Source organism: Maylandia zebra, linkage group LG15, assembly GCF_041146795.1.
Source record: "Maylandia zebra isolate NMK-2024a linkage group LG15, Mzebra_GT3a, whole genome shotgun sequence".
Classification (NCBI taxonomy): Eukaryota; Metazoa; Chordata; class Actinopteri; order Cichliformes; family Cichlidae; genus Maylandia; species Maylandia zebra.
The window spans coordinates 11,955,495-11,976,248 of NC_135181.1; the positions used below are offsets into that span (position 1 = coordinate 11,955,495).

General features: G+C 40.0%; 1 protein-coding gene across 2 annotated transcripts in view; it reads left to right on the forward strand.

Moving 5' to 3' along the window:
- The window catches only part of mthfd1l (methylenetetrahydrofolate dehydrogenase (NADP+ dependent) 1 like), a 55,131-nt gene extending 35,410 nt beyond the window's left edge, over positions 1-19,721 (forward strand). For both annotated transcript variants that reach the window (XM_023155442.3, XM_004541730.5), the window contains exons 21-28: positions 1,883-2,022; positions 2,445-2,486; positions 6,806-6,909; positions 7,031-7,208; positions 8,464-8,571; positions 8,668-8,820; positions 18,557-18,669; positions 18,854-19,721. In XM_023155442.3, coding sequence (XP_023011210.3) covers positions 1,883-2,022; positions 2,445-2,486; positions 6,806-6,909; positions 7,031-7,208; positions 8,464-8,571; positions 8,668-8,820; positions 18,557-18,646 — 815 coding nt within the window. In that variant the 3' untranslated portion in view covers positions 18,647-18,669; positions 18,854-19,721. The remainder of the gene's footprint in view (positions 1-1,882; positions 2,023-2,444; positions 2,487-6,805; positions 6,910-7,030; positions 7,209-8,463; positions 8,572-8,667; positions 8,821-18,556; positions 18,670-18,853) is intronic.
- The last annotated feature ends 1,033 nt before the right edge of the window (positions 19,722-20,754 follow it).

Genomic DNA, 20,754 nt, shown 5'->3' on the forward strand with positions numbered 1-20,754 from the left:
AATTAAAAAAAATGTTAACTCCAAAAAAACTCCCCAAAAATGGGAAAATAACAGCAAACTCCTCCTGTTAATGTTATTTTTCGTGAATACCCATAGTGAGCAATTTGCCCTATATTTGGTCATCTGGTGACCTTTTCTCTCACAACAATCCCTTTTTTGGCTCTTAAACCCTGTGATTGTTTTTAGTCAATAATGTCCTGACCTGCCCACCCAGTTGGTTCGGCAATTACAAAAGTTAGTTGTTTTTTATTAGAATAACAAAACTGTAATATGGATAATTACCCTTGGCTGTTAAAACAAATCTGCGCCTTGGTCTTTGTACCTTAGTAATATTTGGTTGTCATGGGACAGTACTCCTTGTAGATTCCAGTACCATTTAAAGATTGTATTTCAGCTAAATTCTGTGGGGGTTTTCTGACTGAGTTTTCTGTGTTTTGTGATTTTCATCAGTCTTAAATTTGTAAAAATTTACTTTTGGGCTTAATTAGAGTTTTTCCTTGCTTTAATCACTGACATGTTTTTTTTTATCCTTTAATAATACTTAAATTATCACTACTTTGATAAATGTTTTCTGAGATCAGCTGGTTTAGACTGGTTCCTTTAAAAAAAAAACAAAAAACATTTTACACTAATATTGCGAGGGCCAGCTGCTACTAATGGACCACAACTTGTTAACATTATGTCACATTGACAAAGTCCTCTATATTATCGGGACCCGTGGGAGACATTCAAAACAAACGTTATTAATTTGACTGACAGAAAATCATGCTGCATTTGAAGGCTTAATCTCTCTTCTCGTGGTCACAAAGAGTTCGTGAAGCGTTAAACTACAAACTGGACTCCATGCACGTTACGGTGCATTTATTCTGTTTGGATTTTAGATTTAGATTAAATGTTTTACTGGAAGATTTCTCGTAAAATATGTGTTGGAACAAAGGCAAAGCATTTAACCAAACAGCAAAGCCGTTAGTCTTTGCTGTACTAGTACACTTTTACTGGTACTAGTACCAGTAAAAGTGTTGGGGCAATGCCACTATAGCTCACCTGGTCGAGCCTGGTGACTGAAGGCCACTCTAAATCATCTCTTGCATGTCATTCCTCCCTCACTTTCTCCCTTTCTTCTTGCACACACTCTGCACTGTCCTCTTGAATAAAAGCTAAAATATTTGCAGTAATAATGTAGTCGACTTTCAGCGCATTGTGCAGTCTATCCTGCAAACTGTGATGATTCATCATGACCCATCTTTAGCACAAACCAAAAGCTTCAGAGATCACAAGGAAACAGACTTGGAAGCATGCAGTGAATTCTTCCCTTTCAAGTACCGAAAGGGAAGAATAATGGCATCTGAGCAGACTAAACAAACAGCCCAAGGTGATTAAAACCTGCCTAAACACTTTTGATGGGAAATAAACTTTAGTTTTACTGTAAAATGTGTAAAACTAGCCAGCATGTAGCAGGAAACCTTATCTTGACAAAGGCTGCCATTTCAGGTGGGGTATTTGCTTTGTTTGGAGCCTGTTCAAGAGGCCTGTGCGTAGAGCTGTCTGTATCAGAGGCCCTCTGTCTTTTTCAGAGCCCCTACAATGTACCCATTACTCAGTACTACTGTTCAGAAACCGTTCCCATGTCTCTTCCAGGCGTGTAATCGAGCTCACATGTGGTGCTGTGAGGTCAAATTGGGTCAAACCTTGAAGGTGGAAGATGAGTTATTTCAAGCAAGATGATACTTTAATGCCTGTGTCCAGCGCCGCTGCTCCAGCTTCTAACACGGCTGAATCGCAGTCTGCTCACATTCTTTATTTGCTGACCATAAATTTTAATATGTAATTCAATAATTCACTGGTAGACATGTTTATGCGTTTTGTGCCTGTTTCCTCACAGTGACCGAGGCAGGTTTCGGAGCTGACATTGGGATGGAGAAATTCTTCAACATCAAATGTCGAGCCTCAGGTTTGAGGCCCAGTGTGGTGGTGCTGGTCGCAACCGTTCGAGCGCTAAAGATGCACGGCGGCGGCCCAAATGTAGGTCAACACAGCGCTGTTGTAATAACACAGTATAGCCTAGCCATAAATTCTTCTCTGGTGTGGATGAATTAAAGAACCACTCACTTAAATGTCTCTGAAAATCTAGCGCAGCTTGTGATTGACAAACTCCAATAGTAAAATGCTCTTAATGGTCATGAAAGGCACTGCGATCCTGTGCTGAGCTGTAACTCAATTGAATTTAATGAGCTGACTATCTCATAGGGTTATCTCAGTTTCTTGGTATTCATTAGTCTTCATCCTGTTTGCTGAAATTAATCTTCCAAATTAATAACTGTGTTTATAGACTTGCTAGTGAAAATATTAAGAATTAGAAGGGTTGATTTCTTGTTTATCTCCCATATGGACAAAACCTGTGATGCTGAAGTGTCTAATTTGTTGGTCTGTTTGTACGGTTTTAGGTATCTGCAGGTGCACCGCTTCCCCGAGAGTATACCGATGAGGTAGGAACCATGAAAAATATGCATGAGCAAACATAAATATACACTCACCAAACACTTTGTTAGGTATATGCTTTGCTAGTACTGGGTTGGAACCCGTTTGCCTTCAGAACCGCCTTAATTCTTTGTGGCACAGATTTAACAAATTACTGGAAATATTCCTCAGAGGTTTTGGTCCATGTTGACACGATGGTGCGTTATCCTGCTGGAAGCAGCCACGAGAAGATGGGTACACTGTAGTCTTAAAGAGATAGGCATGGTCGGCATTAAGAGGTCCAAATTCTGCCAAGAAAATATATCACCACCAGCCTAAACATTTGACACAAGGCACGAGGGATCCATGCTTTTATGTTGTGCCCACCAAATCCTGACGCAGCAGTCTGAATGTGGCAGCAAAATTCGAGGCTCAGACAAGACCAGACAAGGCTTTTTTCCAACTTTCTGTCGTTCGATTTTGGTGACCCTGTGCAATTTTAGCTTACTTTTCCTGTTCTTAGCTGGCACGAGTGGCAACCAGTGTAATTTTCTGCTGCTTTAACTCATCTGCTTCAATGTTTCAACATGTTGTGCATTTTTCTGCGTTTTTTAATTATAACGAGTGGTAATTTGAGTTTATATTACTTTCCTGTTAGTTCGAAGCAGTCTGGCCATTCTCCTCTGACCTCTGATATCAATAAGATATTTTCACCCAGAGAATTGCTGCCTACTGGATATTTTCTCTTTTTCCCAACCAGCAAATCCTGGAGATGGTTGTGTGGGAAAAGTCCCAGTAGATTAGCAGTTTCTGAAATACTCAAACATGCACCCACATCCAAAGTCACTTAAAGTACCTTTCTTTCCCATTCTAATGCTGCCAGCAGCTCGTCTTGACCACATCTACATGCCTAAATGCATTGAGTTACAAGAGAGTTAAAGAAAAAGGCAGTGTGGTAAAATAATGGGGGATGGGAGGTAATTATTGGCCCGTGGCATCACTTGTAATTAGGATAAAATAGTTATCTGTATCTGTCCTTATTGTATTTAGTCTGAAAGTTCAGGATGTTTTCAGGAGAATTAAGGCTATTTACACTTATTAACATAACTCTATTTGGTGATGTGCTTGGTGCTGTGTTTTGAGTAAACTACCATGGCAGTGAAGCATGACCGTGGGTGGTGATCCCACTTCCTCTTCATGCAGCTGTTTTGTGACCTGGCTCCTAATGGGCTTACTGTACACATTAGGGCTACTTACAGAGCAGTGCATCATCTTTGTATTAATGTATACTTGGTCTCTCCTCTGTGTCAAACATGTGTAATATTAACCAGAAAAATCATGGAAGGGAGACGTCATTTGACAGCATTTATAAGATGTTTATGTGATGCAATAAAGGGTCTTGGAGATTGTACTAGAGATGGCACGATACCACTTTTTTATGTCCGATACCGATACCGATATCATAAATTTGGATATCTGCCGATACTGATATGAATCCGATATAGTGTTTTTTAATCAACAAAACTGTTTTTTAAATATCTTGCTGCATTTTGTATAAGTTCATACTCAAGTTTAAAACAACAACTACACTAAAGCTATTCTGTTATACCTGTATGAAAAAAAAAATATTTCATAGTTCAGCAATACTGATCAATCTAATAAACTTAAACCTACACCATCCTCCCTATTCTGGTATTTTAAAGAGTACTTAGCATAAATATTAAGCAACCTAACTAATAGGGTTCCAACTCCCAGCAACAACAAAAATAAATAAATAAAAAATAGGGAACCACCCCTCACGCTCCACCTCATGATGCTTAATCAACGTAATCAACCTTAATTTGATGCAGTGTGAAAAAAAAAAAAGCACAGAAATCAATTATTTTTCAAGAAATATTAAATAGATTCAACATCTTTCTTCAACAAAATTGCAGACTGCACAGATGGTACCTTCCCAAAGGAAAAAGTACTATAGCTTACTAGGGTATATATATTAGACTTAATAGTCACTATATACAGTAATTGACTTCTATTCATTTTACATCAAATTAAAACTTTGGGTGTCAGATAATTATTTATTAAAAGCTACACATTTTAAATGAGAATAAGAAAGAAAAGTATGTCTTTGTGCCCCTTTTCCCTGTTCATGCCCTATCGGCCCCCCTGGCTAAACTTTGCTAGATCCGCCCCTGCACAGTTACAGCCGTCAGCTGTAGAAAAAGATCCTCGAGTAGAAAGTAATAATAAATACATTCTAACAATAGCTGATCAAGCTTAAACGTGCTGCTGTTGTTCAGCCGCTGGTTTCCTCTTTCTGGTGCAAAGTGGGCCAAAAGCAAACTAGAGACACAGACTCGCGACAGAAAAGCCGATCAGCTGATCGTTAAGCAGTTTCATGATTGAAGTAGCAGCAGGAGAGGCAGTCGCTCCATATATCGCTTGTTAAGCTTAACGCAGGAATGCTTTACAAACATTCAGAGATGGACTTACACACTTGCTTTACTTCTCTCGGGATAACTTTGTCGGAGATGAAATGCCGGGTTGCTAGCGAAGCTCCAAATGCTATCCAGACCACCCACAGGTCCCGCATGCCACCGCCGCTCTATCACGTGATGCATACTGCTCCGACGTGCTAACGTTCTGAGGTGAGTTACAGCGTGTTGCAAGTTTTGTGAGGTGCTTTCGTGATATTTAATGGATCGGATTACATTTTTTATTTTTCTCCGATATCCGATCCAGTAATTTAGGTCAGTATCGGACGGTCCATCTCTAGATTGTACTGAACCAGTCCACCTCAAGCTTTCAGCTGCATTCCCACTGACATTTAAATCTCCATCTACCTGCATAAATCTGCTGCCAACAACCGTGATTAGAAGCATTTGATGTATTAAGAGAACATTTGCCGTCGGTTTCTACTATGTAGACTTAAGCAAAAGTGGAGTCGGGATTCTTTTGGTGTGTGTGTGTGTGTGTGTGTGTGCATGCGCGGCTGTATCTGGCCAAAATCAGTGGTCTCTCAGGCAGGTTCAGCTGAGTAAATAATGAAGCAGTTAATTAAGGTTAACTGTAAAGCCTGTAATAAGAACCAGAAGTACTGAGGAAAGCAGAGCTCAGGAAATGAATTTATGGGACCTGTATGGCCTTACTCTTCTTAGCCTGTGGCTACACACAAATAGTGCTAGATTAGATTACTTTGGTCGCATAGGAGCTTATCGTGAAGCTACTACAGTGTGCACGTAGTAGCATGCGGTTCAATATGAGCTATTGAATTGCTGCACACATCACCGGATCAAGTATAATGATGCAATCACATGCAAAGCACACAAGTGTTAGTAACGAGACATTTTATATCAGCCTGAACAACTTATACAAAATGGTGAATAGGACATTAATGTATTTAAATGAAGCTCCCACTAGAATCACAGATTTCCTGTCATGCCCTTTAAATCATATCTCTGTAAACTGCTTATCAGTTACACAAGAATCTTTAGCATTTTTTCCACTGGTGAGCTGAAGATGCAGGAAAACTTTCTCCATCTCATTTGTTATCTTTTAGGGGGTTTTTGTATTTTTATTTCAGTATTAAGTAAGACAGGAATTTCTTTTTGGCGGGGGCTGAGTGTTTTCATAGAACAAAGATCCACAGGACACAATTAGCATGTAAGATTTCTGCAAACCATTTAAGTACTTATTTCTGACTTATATAGTACTCGGAGTGAGGGATATGGCCTTGAAATTCTATCACGATATAAGTGTAACAGGTTTTTAACCACCTGCTGAAAGCTCTGGTTTTCCACCATGTAGCTGAATCAATAAATTCCATTCTACCATCTTCCTCCCTCATGGAGTGCAACTTGGAAGTGCTCCAACGATGCTTGGTGGAGTATTTTGCTTACATTTAGGTCACAGATGATAGTATCTCCTCCCTCACGCCGTGATTTCACCTTTAACAGGAACCGTTTTCTTGCATAATTTGCAGGTTGTTGGGGAATGTTAAAGTAACTGATGTGCAGCTCTTGGGCATCCCCTGAACTTAAACTCGTGTAGAAAAGATGTGACACAATGTGACATTTTTATATTGCATAATATACCGGTGTAATCGTGGGCGGGATAATATAACACAGCCCTGTGTATTGTTTATTCTGTTAAAGAAGCCAAATGAACACATCCACCTTGTAAGAAACTGTGCAGCGCAGATGTTATGAAGCTACAGGACGTGTAGCTCGTCTATTACATTTATAATATGTTTTGGTTCAAGTTGTGGCACATTTTATGGGTTAGATGTGTTTTGTTTTTTAATAACAGTTTGTTACCTCTGCTCTCTTTCCTCTTTCTCTTCCACCTCTAGAACCTGAGCCTGGTTGCTGGCGGCTGCCGTAGCAATCTCAGGAAGCAGATCCAAATTGCACATCTGTTTGGGGTACCGGTCGTGGTTGCTGTTAATGTCTTCAAGTAAGTTGTATATTACGGCTATATATTTTTTTTTAAATAGCTACTAATTGTGATTAATTTGTATTTTATATAAACGCCAGCTTTGCGCTGCTAATGGTGCTTTTTTCCTCGGATCTTTTAGGACAGACACCCAGGCAGAGATCGACCTTGTATGTCAGATAGCGAAAGAGTGTGGCGCATCCGACGCTTTGCCGTGCAACCACTGGGCGCAGGGTGGAAGAGGCTGCTCGGAGCTCGCCCAGGCTGTGAAGGAGGCTGCCAGCAAACCCAGCGACTACCAGTTTCTCTACAACACAGAGGTGAGTGCAGATAATGTAGTGGAAATTTTATTTAGTTATTGCTCTACGATAGGCGGTATCCCTGTTCCTTCTGTTTCAGTGTTGGATAATTAGTAAATTATGTTGATTTTGGGAGCTAGAGTAGGTTGAAGTAAAAAAACATCAGCTGGTTTGAGTTAGCGAGTCTAGGAGGTTGTGACTTAAATTAACTGACCTTGTTATGCTGTTTGTGTCTTTGTGCATGGCTCCATTAGCAGTAAGCATGTGCCTGCATGCAAGCGCTCTCAACAACAGGATTTATTGGATTAATAAATCAAACCTTAACTGCTGTATAATAAGGTGTTCAATCTTTTGATTATTCCATGTGCTAGACGAGTTAGAGGGAAGGTCAGACAGAAAACCTCAGGCTTGGATGTTTGCCAGAAGAGAAGGTAGTGTGAGAATATCCCATACCTGCTAAAGTTCCAAGTTAGCAGCTCGGATGGATGATACAGAAGAACTGCACCTCGATACACCTGGCAGGTGATGGTGTCTCATAGCGAAGATGCTGAAATTCTGAATATATTAGTGATGAGATATTCTGCGACAAGCTGCAGTTTAGGAGATGAAGAAAGAAGTCAAAGATGTGTTTATAAATGGTTTTTATATGTTTCTCATTAATAAGCTGTTGATGCCATAGTGCTCAAATCCGCTGTTATTACATGTTTTTGACCAAAAAGGAAAAACAAAGGTTTGTAGTGTCAAGTGAGAATCAGATATAACGTTCTTTTTTTAATCTAATGACACCTGAATGTGTCGGCTTTGTTTACAAACCACACCTCGGGCAGTTTTGCATTAGAAATTAGGCCATCAGTCTTCCAGGTCAGAAGTAATATTTGTGCATCCCTTTCAGTTTGTCAGAAGTCTTTTGTCACATTAAAAGAAAGTAGAATTGCAAATACAGGAGTCCATCATTGATTGTTGTCTAAATACCCCTGAAATGGAGACAGGCTTGATCAAGATCTAAAAGCAAATGACATTGTGTACTTGGCTTCAGTCAAATGGGCAGAAAATCCGAATAAAGTCACTTTAACAGAGGAATAAAGGCAGCTTTCTTAGCTATCACATGTCTGATAAGAGCTCAAAGTTTAAATATTTCATTCATTTTGCTGAACTGTGTTTGATTCTGATGTCACGCTGATATGTGTTCACTTCACCAAATCTAATTTCCTCACTTCCCTTTGAGTGTAGAGCTGTTGTGTGTTCACCTGCATTTGATGCGCTGTCCTTCCGATAGATGTCGATCGTGGAGAAGATCAGAACAATAGCCCAGAGAGTGTACGGGGCCGATGACATCGAGCTGTCTCCAGAGGCCAAGACCAAGACAGATTATTACCATCAACAAGTGAGCTCACTGCCGCTGCAGTAACTGACTCATCTCATTTCTCTTTCCTCTGTGACAAGGTCACACAATGACTATTTCTCTTTTGCCTTTTACAAGGGTTATGGTTCATTGCCCATCTGCATGGCCAAGACCCATCTGTCCCTGTCCCACATGCCCGACAAGAAGGGGGCACCCACTGGATTTGTTTTGCCAATCAGAGATGTCCGTGCCAGCATTGGAGCTGGCTTCATCTACCCATTAGTGGGAACGGTACGTGGTCTGCAGCAGGTTAACGTTGACGTCTTGGTCCATGCCTCATAGCGCGAAGTCACAGAGCTTTTTGAAAGTGATTGGCTTCACAATACTGCACAGAGGTGATAAGAAAGTGCATTTGGTGTCACTTACAGAGAAAACTTGGACCAGCTTTATGTAGGCTGTAAAGCAGACGTCTGCACAGAAATCACACCACAAGTGTTTTCTTGTTTCTCGTGCCTACACGTTTGCCTGTGCAGCTGCTTCTTTCTTGAAGAATGTTCAATTTAATTTTGTTAACATGACACCGTTCCTTAACCTTGCCAAAGCTTAATATCTCCATTCTCCAACCCTTGAAGCTCATTCTGATCTTCAAGGGTTCGGTGGGTGTGTAGGATTATTGTTCCTTGAATGTGCTAATTCATCTGTCAATGTTAATTCCTTCCTCCCTCGAGTTCGTCCCCGGAGAGTGTGTGTGATTTTGGTCCTCTCTGTTGCTTTCCCTGAGCCATGTAGTCCTACTTAGAGCAAACAAGGCTGGCTAGAGCCTTTTGCTTGATGATGGGCTGGGCAGGCAGGAAGGAAGCGGCTTCCTGAGTGCTTTGGCTCCCGCTGTTTCACCAGTGTGCCCTCAGGGCCTGGCTTTGAAAGGCTGGGCCAGAGGTGTGAGACGCTGGCCATGCTTGGAAAGGCATCTTGTAGGGTTGTGGCATCTCTCCACTTTCCACAACCTGCCTTTGATGTGCTGCTGCCTATGGAGCCACTGGCACACTGACATCTCTTGAACTATGACTTCTAACCCAAAGGAAGTTCTTTGTTTGTCCTCTGAACTCGTTGGCTTAGCTTCTGCTTGACACACTGACCCAAGACTGAAACTTTTAATAGTTTAAAGATTACACCATTTCTAATCGCTGCATGATTTTCATGTTAGCACCTGTTGCTCTGGCGCAGTTAAAATTGTGCTATTTTGTTTAAAATGGCTTTATTAAGAAAAAAGTCAAGAAACCTCCATGAGATAATTTCTTCGATAGAACTGTCAGGGGACTTCCGATGCCTTAGCTCTGATTACAGCTAAGAACTCAATTCTCCCTTCACGGAAAGAGGTGAAAAGCTCTCAGTCAAGATAATAAGAAGGAGGATGGCGGGGTTTTAGATCGATGGGTAGGTTAGGGGTCTGCAGGGTGAAGAGTCAGGAAGGCACTGATGTGATTCTCCAGATATGTATGGGAGGAGTTGCAAGCGGAACAATAGATGTCTTTGGAATTCATATCCCGTTAGAATTGCTTTCACTGAATCATTACACCCTAAACCAGTCAGGTTTATAGAAACGCCCTCCTTGGCTGAATATTCTCTGGTTAAACTTTAAAGATGGTTGATGATTAAAGATTTCTTATCAATTCTAAGAAAGGCAACAGATATAGCAGTTAGCCCTAAAGCTGCAGCATGCAATACGAGTCGATCTCCTGCAGTGCCCCCTTTTCTCTTCTAAGCCCCACCCATAAGCAGTAGTTGTAGTGGTCTACGCATTCACCTAACAAGCAAAAGATCCCCAGGTTGATGCTGGAAGGAGCCACAAATCCTATTGAGGTTTGGTCAGCAAAGGCATCTGGCATTTAAAGAAAATATCTGCCAACCCAAATACGTGGAGCCTCTTGCTGCAGCAACCCCATGTGAATAACATATCAACCGAAAGCAGCTTCTTAGATACACACTAGGATGTTCCTGGTGACTAATTTACTAGTTGTTTAAACAGGAAGAAGAAAAGACCAGACTACTTTAAAAGATGGAGAACATCCAGAACTGACCACAGTCAGGCTTAAACATTCAGGGTGGGGGCAGGCTTCTGTCCAGGCTGGATTCTTGGATAGTGGACGGTGGAATTGCAGCATCTAGCATTCAGCTGACTTGTCGCCCACATCCCTACTACACGTGCTTCATACATGCTGCACCTGTGAATCGAACCCTGTTTTCCCAGGTTAAAGTCTTCTGTTTAATCACACCACACCATCTTACTTCCGATCTGGAATTTTTTGCTCTTCTTGCTACTTCATAGAACTTACCTGAACTCGCCTGACAAAACCTGTGATTGGCTCCAATCTTAGTGTAGAGTTTCTATTTTAAAAAGCCCAGTAATGGCACAGGATTCCCTGTGTGCTGAAAGATTATTATGGATTTTCTTGTCCAGTGATGGCAAAAAACAGCTGTCTGTTTCAGTTTTCATTAATTTTGGATAACTCTGTTATCTTAATGACCTGCCGGCCAACAGGTCCAGTAAATGTATTTATCTGGTAATTGACCTGTGCCTCAACTGCAGCTTTACTAAAGTTAAATTAGACACGAGGCAGAGATTGATCAAGTTGCACAGCGCCATTAAACGCATTATTCAGTTCTTCATCATCAAGGCAGCAAACATACATGAACAGATGCGTCTATGGTAGTATACATGTAGCATTAGAATGAATACACCATACACACCACAAATAAGCAGTAAATGTACAAAGGTTCACAAACAATGGAACACCTTTGGCAAAACGAAGGACAATTTACAAGCTTGGCTTTATTTATCTATGCAAGCACGCAGCCTGAAGTACATCACAGAAGAAGATTCAAAATTAAAGATTAAAAGTTTAAAAAGTTTGGCATGAAAAAATAAAAACCTGTAAGTACACACACATTTACAAAAAACCTGTACAGGATTTGTCATTCATTGACAATCAGTGATACTGTTTTTTTAGCCCCAAACAGGATGCACCGTAGTCCGTAAAAAACGTAAGAAGTCCAAAGTGCACGGTTCAGAGTTCAGACTAGATCTAAAACTAGGGCTGTTCGATATAACGATAGATATCGGATGACGATATAAAAACGTCTATCGTTTCATTTTACACTATTGTTTGTTTTGTGGTGTTGCAAAATAAACTGTTTACAGCAATATTTTTTCATTGTTTTGATGGTCACTGTAGTGGCTATATTAATTTCTTCAAGTTCTCTCTTTCTCCTTTATTTAATATAACTAAACTACAGACGGACAAGCCCCTGTTTTTATGCGTTGTCGTTAGCAACAACGACGGTAACACCATCGCGTGTCCGCTTGTTTATGTTCCACATAAACCTTTCACAATAAAGCTCAAGATCCTGTTGAGACTTTTCAAAATAAACTGAATCACGTGAAAGAGCAGATTATTTATGGATGAGAAGTAAAAAAAAAAAAAAAAAAAGAGCCGCCAGGTGCTAAAAAATAAACCTTAAACTTAGACTAGATGTATAGTTTCATGCATCGGTTAAAACACTCGACTCCAGGTACATGATGCGCAGCTGGAAACACTTCCCGCAAGTCGAGCTGCCCGAGATTCACAGAATTTACAGAATATGTTACAGTTTTGTGATTTATATCGTTATCGGGACGATAGAATTCTTATATCGGGATATGAGATTTTGGTCATATCACACAGCCCTATCTAAAACTTGTTAAATCTCATCTGTTCTTCACATTTTATCCATTGATTTCTATCAGACACAGATGAACCATAAATCTTAAAATGAAAACAGCTTTAATAAAAACCCCATTACTCAATAACCAAATAAACTGTGGAGAATCTGTGTGACTTTTAAAGATTTACTGTTATGGACTTCACTTATTTAATTTTAAATTGACACAAGTGTTTTTTGGTCTTTTAGATTTCATAATCTTCTCAGTACTTTTTCAAACTCTACTGCTTGTTGACCGAGACACTTCTCCAAAACCAGTGGGGGGTAAAAAACCAGCTACATTGTCTCCTCCAGGGCTTTCCCCAACAAAGGCACATTGTGTTTGGGCATAATGAAGGGACTTATTTGCCTGAATGGGCTTTCCAACTTTAGCCACGGAGTGTTATGTGTTTTTGCGAGTGCCAACTTGTTCTCAGGCTTGAGAGGAGGACTGGCAGAACAGCACATCTTTTGTTGCTTTCATCACTTTGAAAGGTTTTCATACACTTTTTATTACCTTTTTATATTTAAATGTGCTGCCCAATATTTCATTCAAGGACGAGAAAAGTGAAAGGACCTTTTACTTGTGAATCGGAATTGATATTTTTAAATAAGGTTTGATTTGCCTCCTCCTGTGAGCTGACATTTTGTAGTCTTTCATTCAAGTAAATAAAGTGAAACTGGGATTTTGTTGCAGAACAAGGGGATGAATTTATTCCTTGCAGCTTTGCTTTCTATTACAGGAATGGAAAACATTTGCATTTGTACACAGAAGTCATCACAAAAGCAGTCTAGAGTTGTAGGGACAGAGTTTTCCCCCGTAACGATTTCTAATCACATGTCATATGTCTGTTTTTTCTGAATGGAAGCCCTTAATCGGATGCTTCTGTTCATTATTTATCAGCTGATTGTTATGACATGAGGAGCATGCACGCTAGCTAGGGCAGGAAAAATAATTTAATATTTGAATATGGAACAAAACGATTTTCCAAAACATGGCTTCTTGTTCTGGTTAATGCAGAGATCCATGGCTAAAGTGAGATTCATCAATGATAAGCCTTATAATTAGTGTATTTAATGTAGGCACACACATTTCTATAAAGTTTAGAGGGTGGTGGAGTAAATCCTACAGGTGGACAAGTTAAAATGAGATTTTATCGGGCCGGGGGTTTCCACTAAAAGGTTAATTTTAGTACCAAAAATATCAAATTACATCAAGAACAGCTTCCTATTAAATCCAAATGGATCTGATTTTTAAAGCCTACCGTATTTTTTTGGACCACAAGGCACTGGATTATAAGGCGCACTGTCGACAAACGGGTCTGTTTTCATACATAAGGCGAACCGGATTATAAGGCGCATTAAGCGAAACAAAACAGACAGATAAGTTAAAATTTGCTCAACTCATTCTTCTTGTTTCCTCCACTTCTGTAACATTAATTCATTAATTTTGAATTCTCTCTATTCCCATGTTGTTGCAGTATATTAATGACTAACCTCATATTGTGGATGGATTATCTCAGTTGTTCTCCTGACTGAAGTTTGGTCCGTTTACAGCATCCTGCCATGCGAACCCTCACGTTAACTTTTATCAGTGGAAAAAAGTTAGAGTTCATCCTCCAGCTTCACTGTGTTTATGTTATGCTAACATAGCGGTGTTGCTAGCAATCACATAGTACATCATTATATACCAGCTAGTCCAATTTCAGTAACCCTATAAAAGTCACTGCTGTTTAGTTTTCTGTCTTCATTTACGTTGGAAGTGATAGCAGAGCTGTACGTTTTAATTTTTTCAGAAATCTCTCAGTCAGAACATGCTATATCATGTTTTAGGTGGAAACTAGCGAGCTAACTTCCTGCTAACGGCTAACTCCGTTAAATTTAATAAATTCTGTTTTCGTGGATGCCTGGATGTTAAACTTAATTGTTGCACCTGGTAAAGCAGCAATGCTGATCATTTTATCAAAGTTGAAAGAATTTTGACAGTTTTTAACTTTCGGTGATGCTGCAGTGTAAATTTGAGTTTGGGACCTGAAGAAGACTGAGTTTTGGACCCAGATTACTCAGCGAGGCTCCTGACTACAGTAGCCATAATGCTCCAAAAATCCATCAAGCGGTGCGGCTTCGTAGCTTACGAAGTCGTACTAAAACATTTTTGACAGATGTTTGAGCGCCGTGTCGCACATAAAATTAGTTCGAGGTCAGTAAGCACAACCAGAATTCATACATAAGGGGCACCAGATTATAAGGAGAACTGACGATTTTTGAGAAAATTAAAGGATTTTAAGTGCACCTCATAGTGCGGAAATATGGTAATTTCAGTATCAGATGTGCAATCGATGCCTCAAGGTACATATTGGACATCACAAATGTTTGTTCTGTTTTTCATACCTGATAAAAAATATTAATTAAATGTGTGTGCAGAATACTTACCGAATTCAATTCAGTTAAATTAAAAATTTTTATACAGTTCGAAATCACAACAACAGTCGCCTCAAAGCGCTTTATATTGTAAGGTAGACGCTACAATAATGCATACAGAGAAAAACGAAGTAATCATAAGACCCCCTTATGAGCAAGCACTTTGGCGACAGTGGGAAGGAAAAACTCCCTTTTAACAGGAAGAAACCTCCAGCAGAACCAGGCTCAGGGAGGGGCCTGGCCATCTGCTGCGACTGGTTGGGGTGAGAGAAGGAAGACTGGATAAAGACATGCTGTGGAAGAGAGACAGAGATTAATACCAGATATGATTCAATGCAGAGAGGTCTATTAACACATAGTGAGTGAACACTGTCTCTGTTTCAGCTCAGCCGTTCAGTATGATTTGATCAGTCTCTCATGTCATTGTGGAGAATTTTGGCCAACTCTTCTTTACAACATTGCTTCAGTTGATTGAGGTTTGCAGATATCTGTCATGCACAGCTCTCCTGAGGTTCTGTCACATTGTTTCAGTCAGGTTGAGCTCTGGACTTTGTCTGGGTCACTGCAGCACCTTTTCTTTGTCAGCCCTTCTGTTGTAGACTTGCTGCTGTTCTTGGGATCATTGTCCTGCTGCATGACCCAGTTTGACCCAAATGTGAGGGCTGCCTCACATTTGACCCTACAATACTTCTCTATACAGAGGAGTTAAAGGCTGAATCAGTGAGTGCAAGCCGTCTATGTTCTGTGGCTGCAAAAAAAGTGCACATTTATCCAATCATTAAGTATTAAGTATTTCAAAATGTTTTCTTATGATTGTAAGGACAGATGTTTCACATATGTCACACTACCTGCATTCCCTTTAGATTTAGGCTTCTTAGTGTGTCCTATTAGATTTTAACATTTTTATATTTTTATGTTATATTAATGTTATTACAAGTTATTTTCATGTTTTGGCTGCTATAACACAATAATTCCAATCTTTTGGGATAAATAAAGTATTTGTTATCTATTATGTTTGTTCACAGAGAGAAACATTCCTTCTTTAGCCAATTAACTCTACTCATCAGTCTACATAGTTATAATCAAAACATCCAACAATAACCCAAATTATTATTATTTTTTTTAGGGGGAGGGGGGATTTCCAGAACTATTATCCAAATTGGTGAGGAATGTAGGCAAGGAATGTAGACAGAAAAATATTTTTTTGATATCGCATGATGATTTTTGCGGAGCTTTTCCTTTATTAGATTAGATATTGGTAGCGCTAGAAGCAAAGCAAAGGAGGTGGTATAAACAGAAAGGCATGAAGTGACTGGAGCAGTAAATGCTGCAGTTAAAGTGAAAGTCCCCCCGCACTCCACCCCTGAAAAATATTTAATTGTCATTCAAGTCCTGTACAACTTTTTCAATAATCCAAATCAGGCAGCAAAGAGACCACCAACATGTCATTTAATTGAGAACGATCATGTATTTTAATTAGCCTAACCATAACTCAGTAGCATAGCAGTGGTGTACGTTTTTTGTCCATCCATCAGTTTTATGCTGCTTATCCAAGGCCCAGTTGCCAGGATTAAAGTCTAACTAGAGAAGCCTAGCCTTCCTTCTCCCTAGCCACCTCCTCCAACTCATCCAGGGGACACCAAGGGGTTCCCTCAGTGTAATTTCGCCAGTTTTTCCTGGGTCTTTCCCAGAACATTCACCTCAACTGGTGAACCAATCCAATCCTCATCCTAGCTTTAAAGCTGACCCCGGCCACCCTTCAAAGGAAGCTGCATTTCCACCACTTCTATCTGTAATCTTCTTTTTTCCATTACTACCCAGAACTTGTGGCCAAAGGTGAGGGTATAAATGTAGATCGATCGGTAGAGTGACATCTTTTCTTCTACGCTTCACTCTCTCTCAAACGCAATTCGTTGGTGCAGTGTCCTTCGGACGCCACACCAAACCATTGTCAGTCTTCACTCTCCCCTCAGCCGTAAACAAGGCCTCAAGATAGTTCAACTCCCTCATTTGGGGCAGCACCTGCTCCCTGACCAAAAGTGGGAACGCCACAAACTACCTGACCAACTCCTCTTAGCCTTGTAGATCCTGTTTCCCATGGATGCATGGACAGAGAACTTTTAATAATATGTTGGAGAACGGCTACACTGATCATGTTATTGGATTTTTAAAGAACTTTGACCTTATTTTATTTGTTAATGGTCCCTCTCTGTTTCATTTTGGCAACTGAAAGAGCATTGGGACCTCTTAGTTGGATTCATTTGGGATGTAAGCATTGACGGTGGACTTTAAAGGACACGCCCATGTCACAGCAGTCATATTTGAGGAATTGTTATCCGCTCTGTGAGATTGCGAAGGCACGTTCTCCTTGTTTTGTGCTTCTGCAAGTATGCAGAGCCACGTTTCCTCAGACAGGAAGCTCACTGCCCACTTCCTCCTGTTTAATTCCCACTTGTGGGTCCATAAAACTGCTCCTGGGTCAGAAGAAGGGAGGTATGCAAAGAATGTCGCTGTCTGTCTAATGAGCAAGATAATTTACTTTTGAGTCTGGACGGGATGAACCGGCTGGGTTTTGAGAGAGTAAAAGGAGTTTATGAGTCACATAGGAGTCTTTGATCCATTGAACTGTGCAAAACATGCCCTTCTCCCCCCCGACTATGTAACAGAGACCCAGACCTGACTAAATAACTTTTAATTAGTTGCTTAGATAGCTTGATGTCATCATCTCGTGAACCATGATAATGTCAAATTTCTTTTGGCAGCATTTCCAGCCTCTTATGTTTCTTTTCTTCTTCTAGAGTCAGTCTCAATGTACTTCCACGTGATGCTCTGTAACTGACACAAGCTTTCTCGTTGCACTGTAGACATGATCAGGATTAACAGGACGGTTCCTCTGTTGACTCATTGTCATTCAGAAACTTAAACACGAAGTCTTTCTGGCAGATGTGATGGATCAAAACCTTTTAATGTAAAATAATTACAAGGCCCTCTAAACATTTTTCCGTTTATGTTTTTCTATTTTTAAAACTCTAAGATATATCTCAGTTGAGCTTCTTAATGCCCAAATCAAAACTGTGATTCTCTCTGACTTCACATAGCGCTTATTAACTGTCTCGTACCTGCAGGACCTCTTTTCGTTTATATTTTGACAACAGTAAAAACAAAGCTGCCATTTTCTGCGGGCGTATTCATCACCGCTAACCTTGAGTTAAATTAAGTCTAGATTACAGTTATCGAGCTTGTGTGGAATGACCCTATTCTGTCTAATTTACACAAGTTGTGATGCTAAATGTTGGCAGATGGTGTTTTGGTGTAGAGCAGCTGTGTTGTGGTGACGGCCTTAATGTGAGGTCATTATATAGATTGTAATTTTACCTTCTTATCTGATTTTTGTGGCCACTGACAGTTTCATGAGAAGATCTGTACCAGCTGCGTGTGCTTCCTCGGATATGTCCACTCATTAAAAGCTTTCTTGAAATTCGACTAGATTAGGATAATAGTAGACAACAGACATATTCTTTTTTTTCTTTTCAAATTCTATTGTTTGTTGATGAGTTTAATGTCATCTGAGCACCTTTTTGATTTCTAGCAAACGTGGATTGTCACATAAAAAGGATTTTAAGTACATCCATTAATTTAGTAGCTTATAAATCCACCTCTAGCATTTGATTAGCAGTGTTATTATTCTCTTAATTCTGTGGTCTGATATTTCCATATATGCATTTTTTTTGGTGACTTCTCATCAAACTCTTTGTTTGATACATGATTACAGTAAATGATTGACATAATTAAAATTAAATAGATCAAAATTAGATTTATAATAGTTCAAATATGGGTTAAAGTTCTTCTCTGATGTGTTTTCCCTCAGATGAGCACAATGCCTGGCCTGCCCACACGACCCTGTTTCTACGACATTGACCTTGACCCGGTCACGGAGGAGATCACTGGGCTCTTCTGAGCATGCTCCCCAACGTTATTCTCGTGGGTATCATCTCATCTGTATCATATAAATGCTTCTGAAGAAGCTGCCATTGTTTCACTTTACATATTTCACAAGCAGCTATTGACAGTTCAGTTCGTTACATCGACTGGCTGCTGGGACTTTGCTGCGTCTCCAGGCTCAGAGGCCCTGCAAACATCTTTGTTTTTGTTTTTTTGTTCCCAGGCTCCCTGCTCTGTTTTCAGGAGCATGGGCTCCATGCATTCACCATAAGGCTCATCTAAACCTGAGCCACTGGCAGGAAACAATTTCTTTCTCTTCCCAGCTGATCCGCATCAAAGCAACATGGAAGAAGAGGGAGGATTAGTGGACCATTAGACTAGCATTATGCTGCATTTGCACGTGTGTCATATGCCAAAGACCATGCCCTACAACCATATATATGTATATCATACATCCTCTACTTGTGTCAACTTTTTTCTGGGTATAGAAGAGTCCATTTTCTTGGATTTTATTTTGTTGTTTCCTTGGATGTCTAACTTCTGTTTGTTTTTCTGGAAAGAAAATCAAATGTCTTAATACAGTGTTGTTGTTTTGTACCTAAATGCAGTGAGTGGGCAAACTTGTCAATTAAGATGCTGGTGTACGCACAAAACGCCCTCATGTGACTTTGAGTTTCCTAATCTGTTAAGTGGTGCTGAATGTTAAAGGTGCTTTACATACACTGAGAAACACTACAAATGTCAATTATGTTCATAATTTCTAAGCAGTTTTTTCTTTAAGTATTAGTAAATTATTTTGTTTTGTGGTTTGACAAGAATATCTGTGCTTCTGTCATGTTATATATGTTGTTTGGAGGTATTTCAGACAATACCAACCAACCAGATTCTGGAGCTTCTTTAAGTGTTACCTTCAGAAAAGATAAAGTCAGCTCATTTTCACTTTTTTTCCATAGAGTGTAAAACAAACAGAGGTAGTACTCTCTGAAAACATCTGGTACAATCCTGAAAGCTGCTGTATGTCAAACATTTCATTTGTCAAAGATCAAAAGTGCCTTATAGCAGTAATAATAAACCTTTTCTTCACTCCAAAACTGTGTATTTCTGTTTTTACGTCAAGCATCAGACATGAGCTCTTTTCTTGCTGTTGTCTCGCGATTCTTTTTGAGATGCCGCGATACAATCGTGCCTCCTTTCACAGATGAAACCTTTAAGATTTTCTGTGCTTTTTTTCATTTCTTCGCATGCGTTTTGGAACGGTGTCTGAAAACAGATGATCCCCCTCACCCCCCAGCAGCACCCCAGGGTGCAACATCTGTCATTATGAGGTGTTTGGGTTTTCAGCATGAAGCCAAGTGTGCATGTGTGCACATGTGTCATAGCTGGCATTCCACACTTTCAAAGTCTCCGTGATATTCTGCGTGTTCACCCGGCAGTATCTGGCACTGGGAATCTTATACAATAGCTCCCCAACAGCAGATTTAGTGTGTGTATGTGTGTGTGAGAGAGAGAGAGAGACAGAGACTGAACCCTCTTGTTTTGATCTGATGACAGATTTAAAGATGTGTTGATAAGTTGTACACTTTGGCATTGCACTGTAATGCGCTGACAGATCCCTGTTTTGTTCGGTTAGAGTTGTTTACATTGAGTTTTTGACTCCATCTGAGAAATTGTTTAGGCTCTCATCTTTTAGCACTTCTGGACAGATTTAATAGATTTTCCAATTTCAGTACCAAGGACAGTGTCCTGTTGAATGTTTCATGTGAGAGGAATTCCAAGAGTTTCTGGAAAATTGGTCCAAATAGTTGAAGCTGAATGATCCTGGTCCCCAAACATCCAATTCACTCTCAGTTGTTTCAGTACTTTTATACTAAAAAAGTGCTACATTAACTGGGTCCTCCATTGAAAGTTATCCAATTAGTTTAGATTCTAGCTGCTCCGCAGTCCTGGGTCTATATGCTATCGTATTCTAGAGCCATCCGGTCTGCAGAAAACTATAAAGTGGCAAGTATCTGCTTTGTGCCTTTAACGTACCCTTACGTTACTGTTTCATAGAGCTCTGAGCATGACATATCTAGTAATGCTTTCAGTGTAATGAGAACATGCTTCCTTTTTCCTCTTTCATGT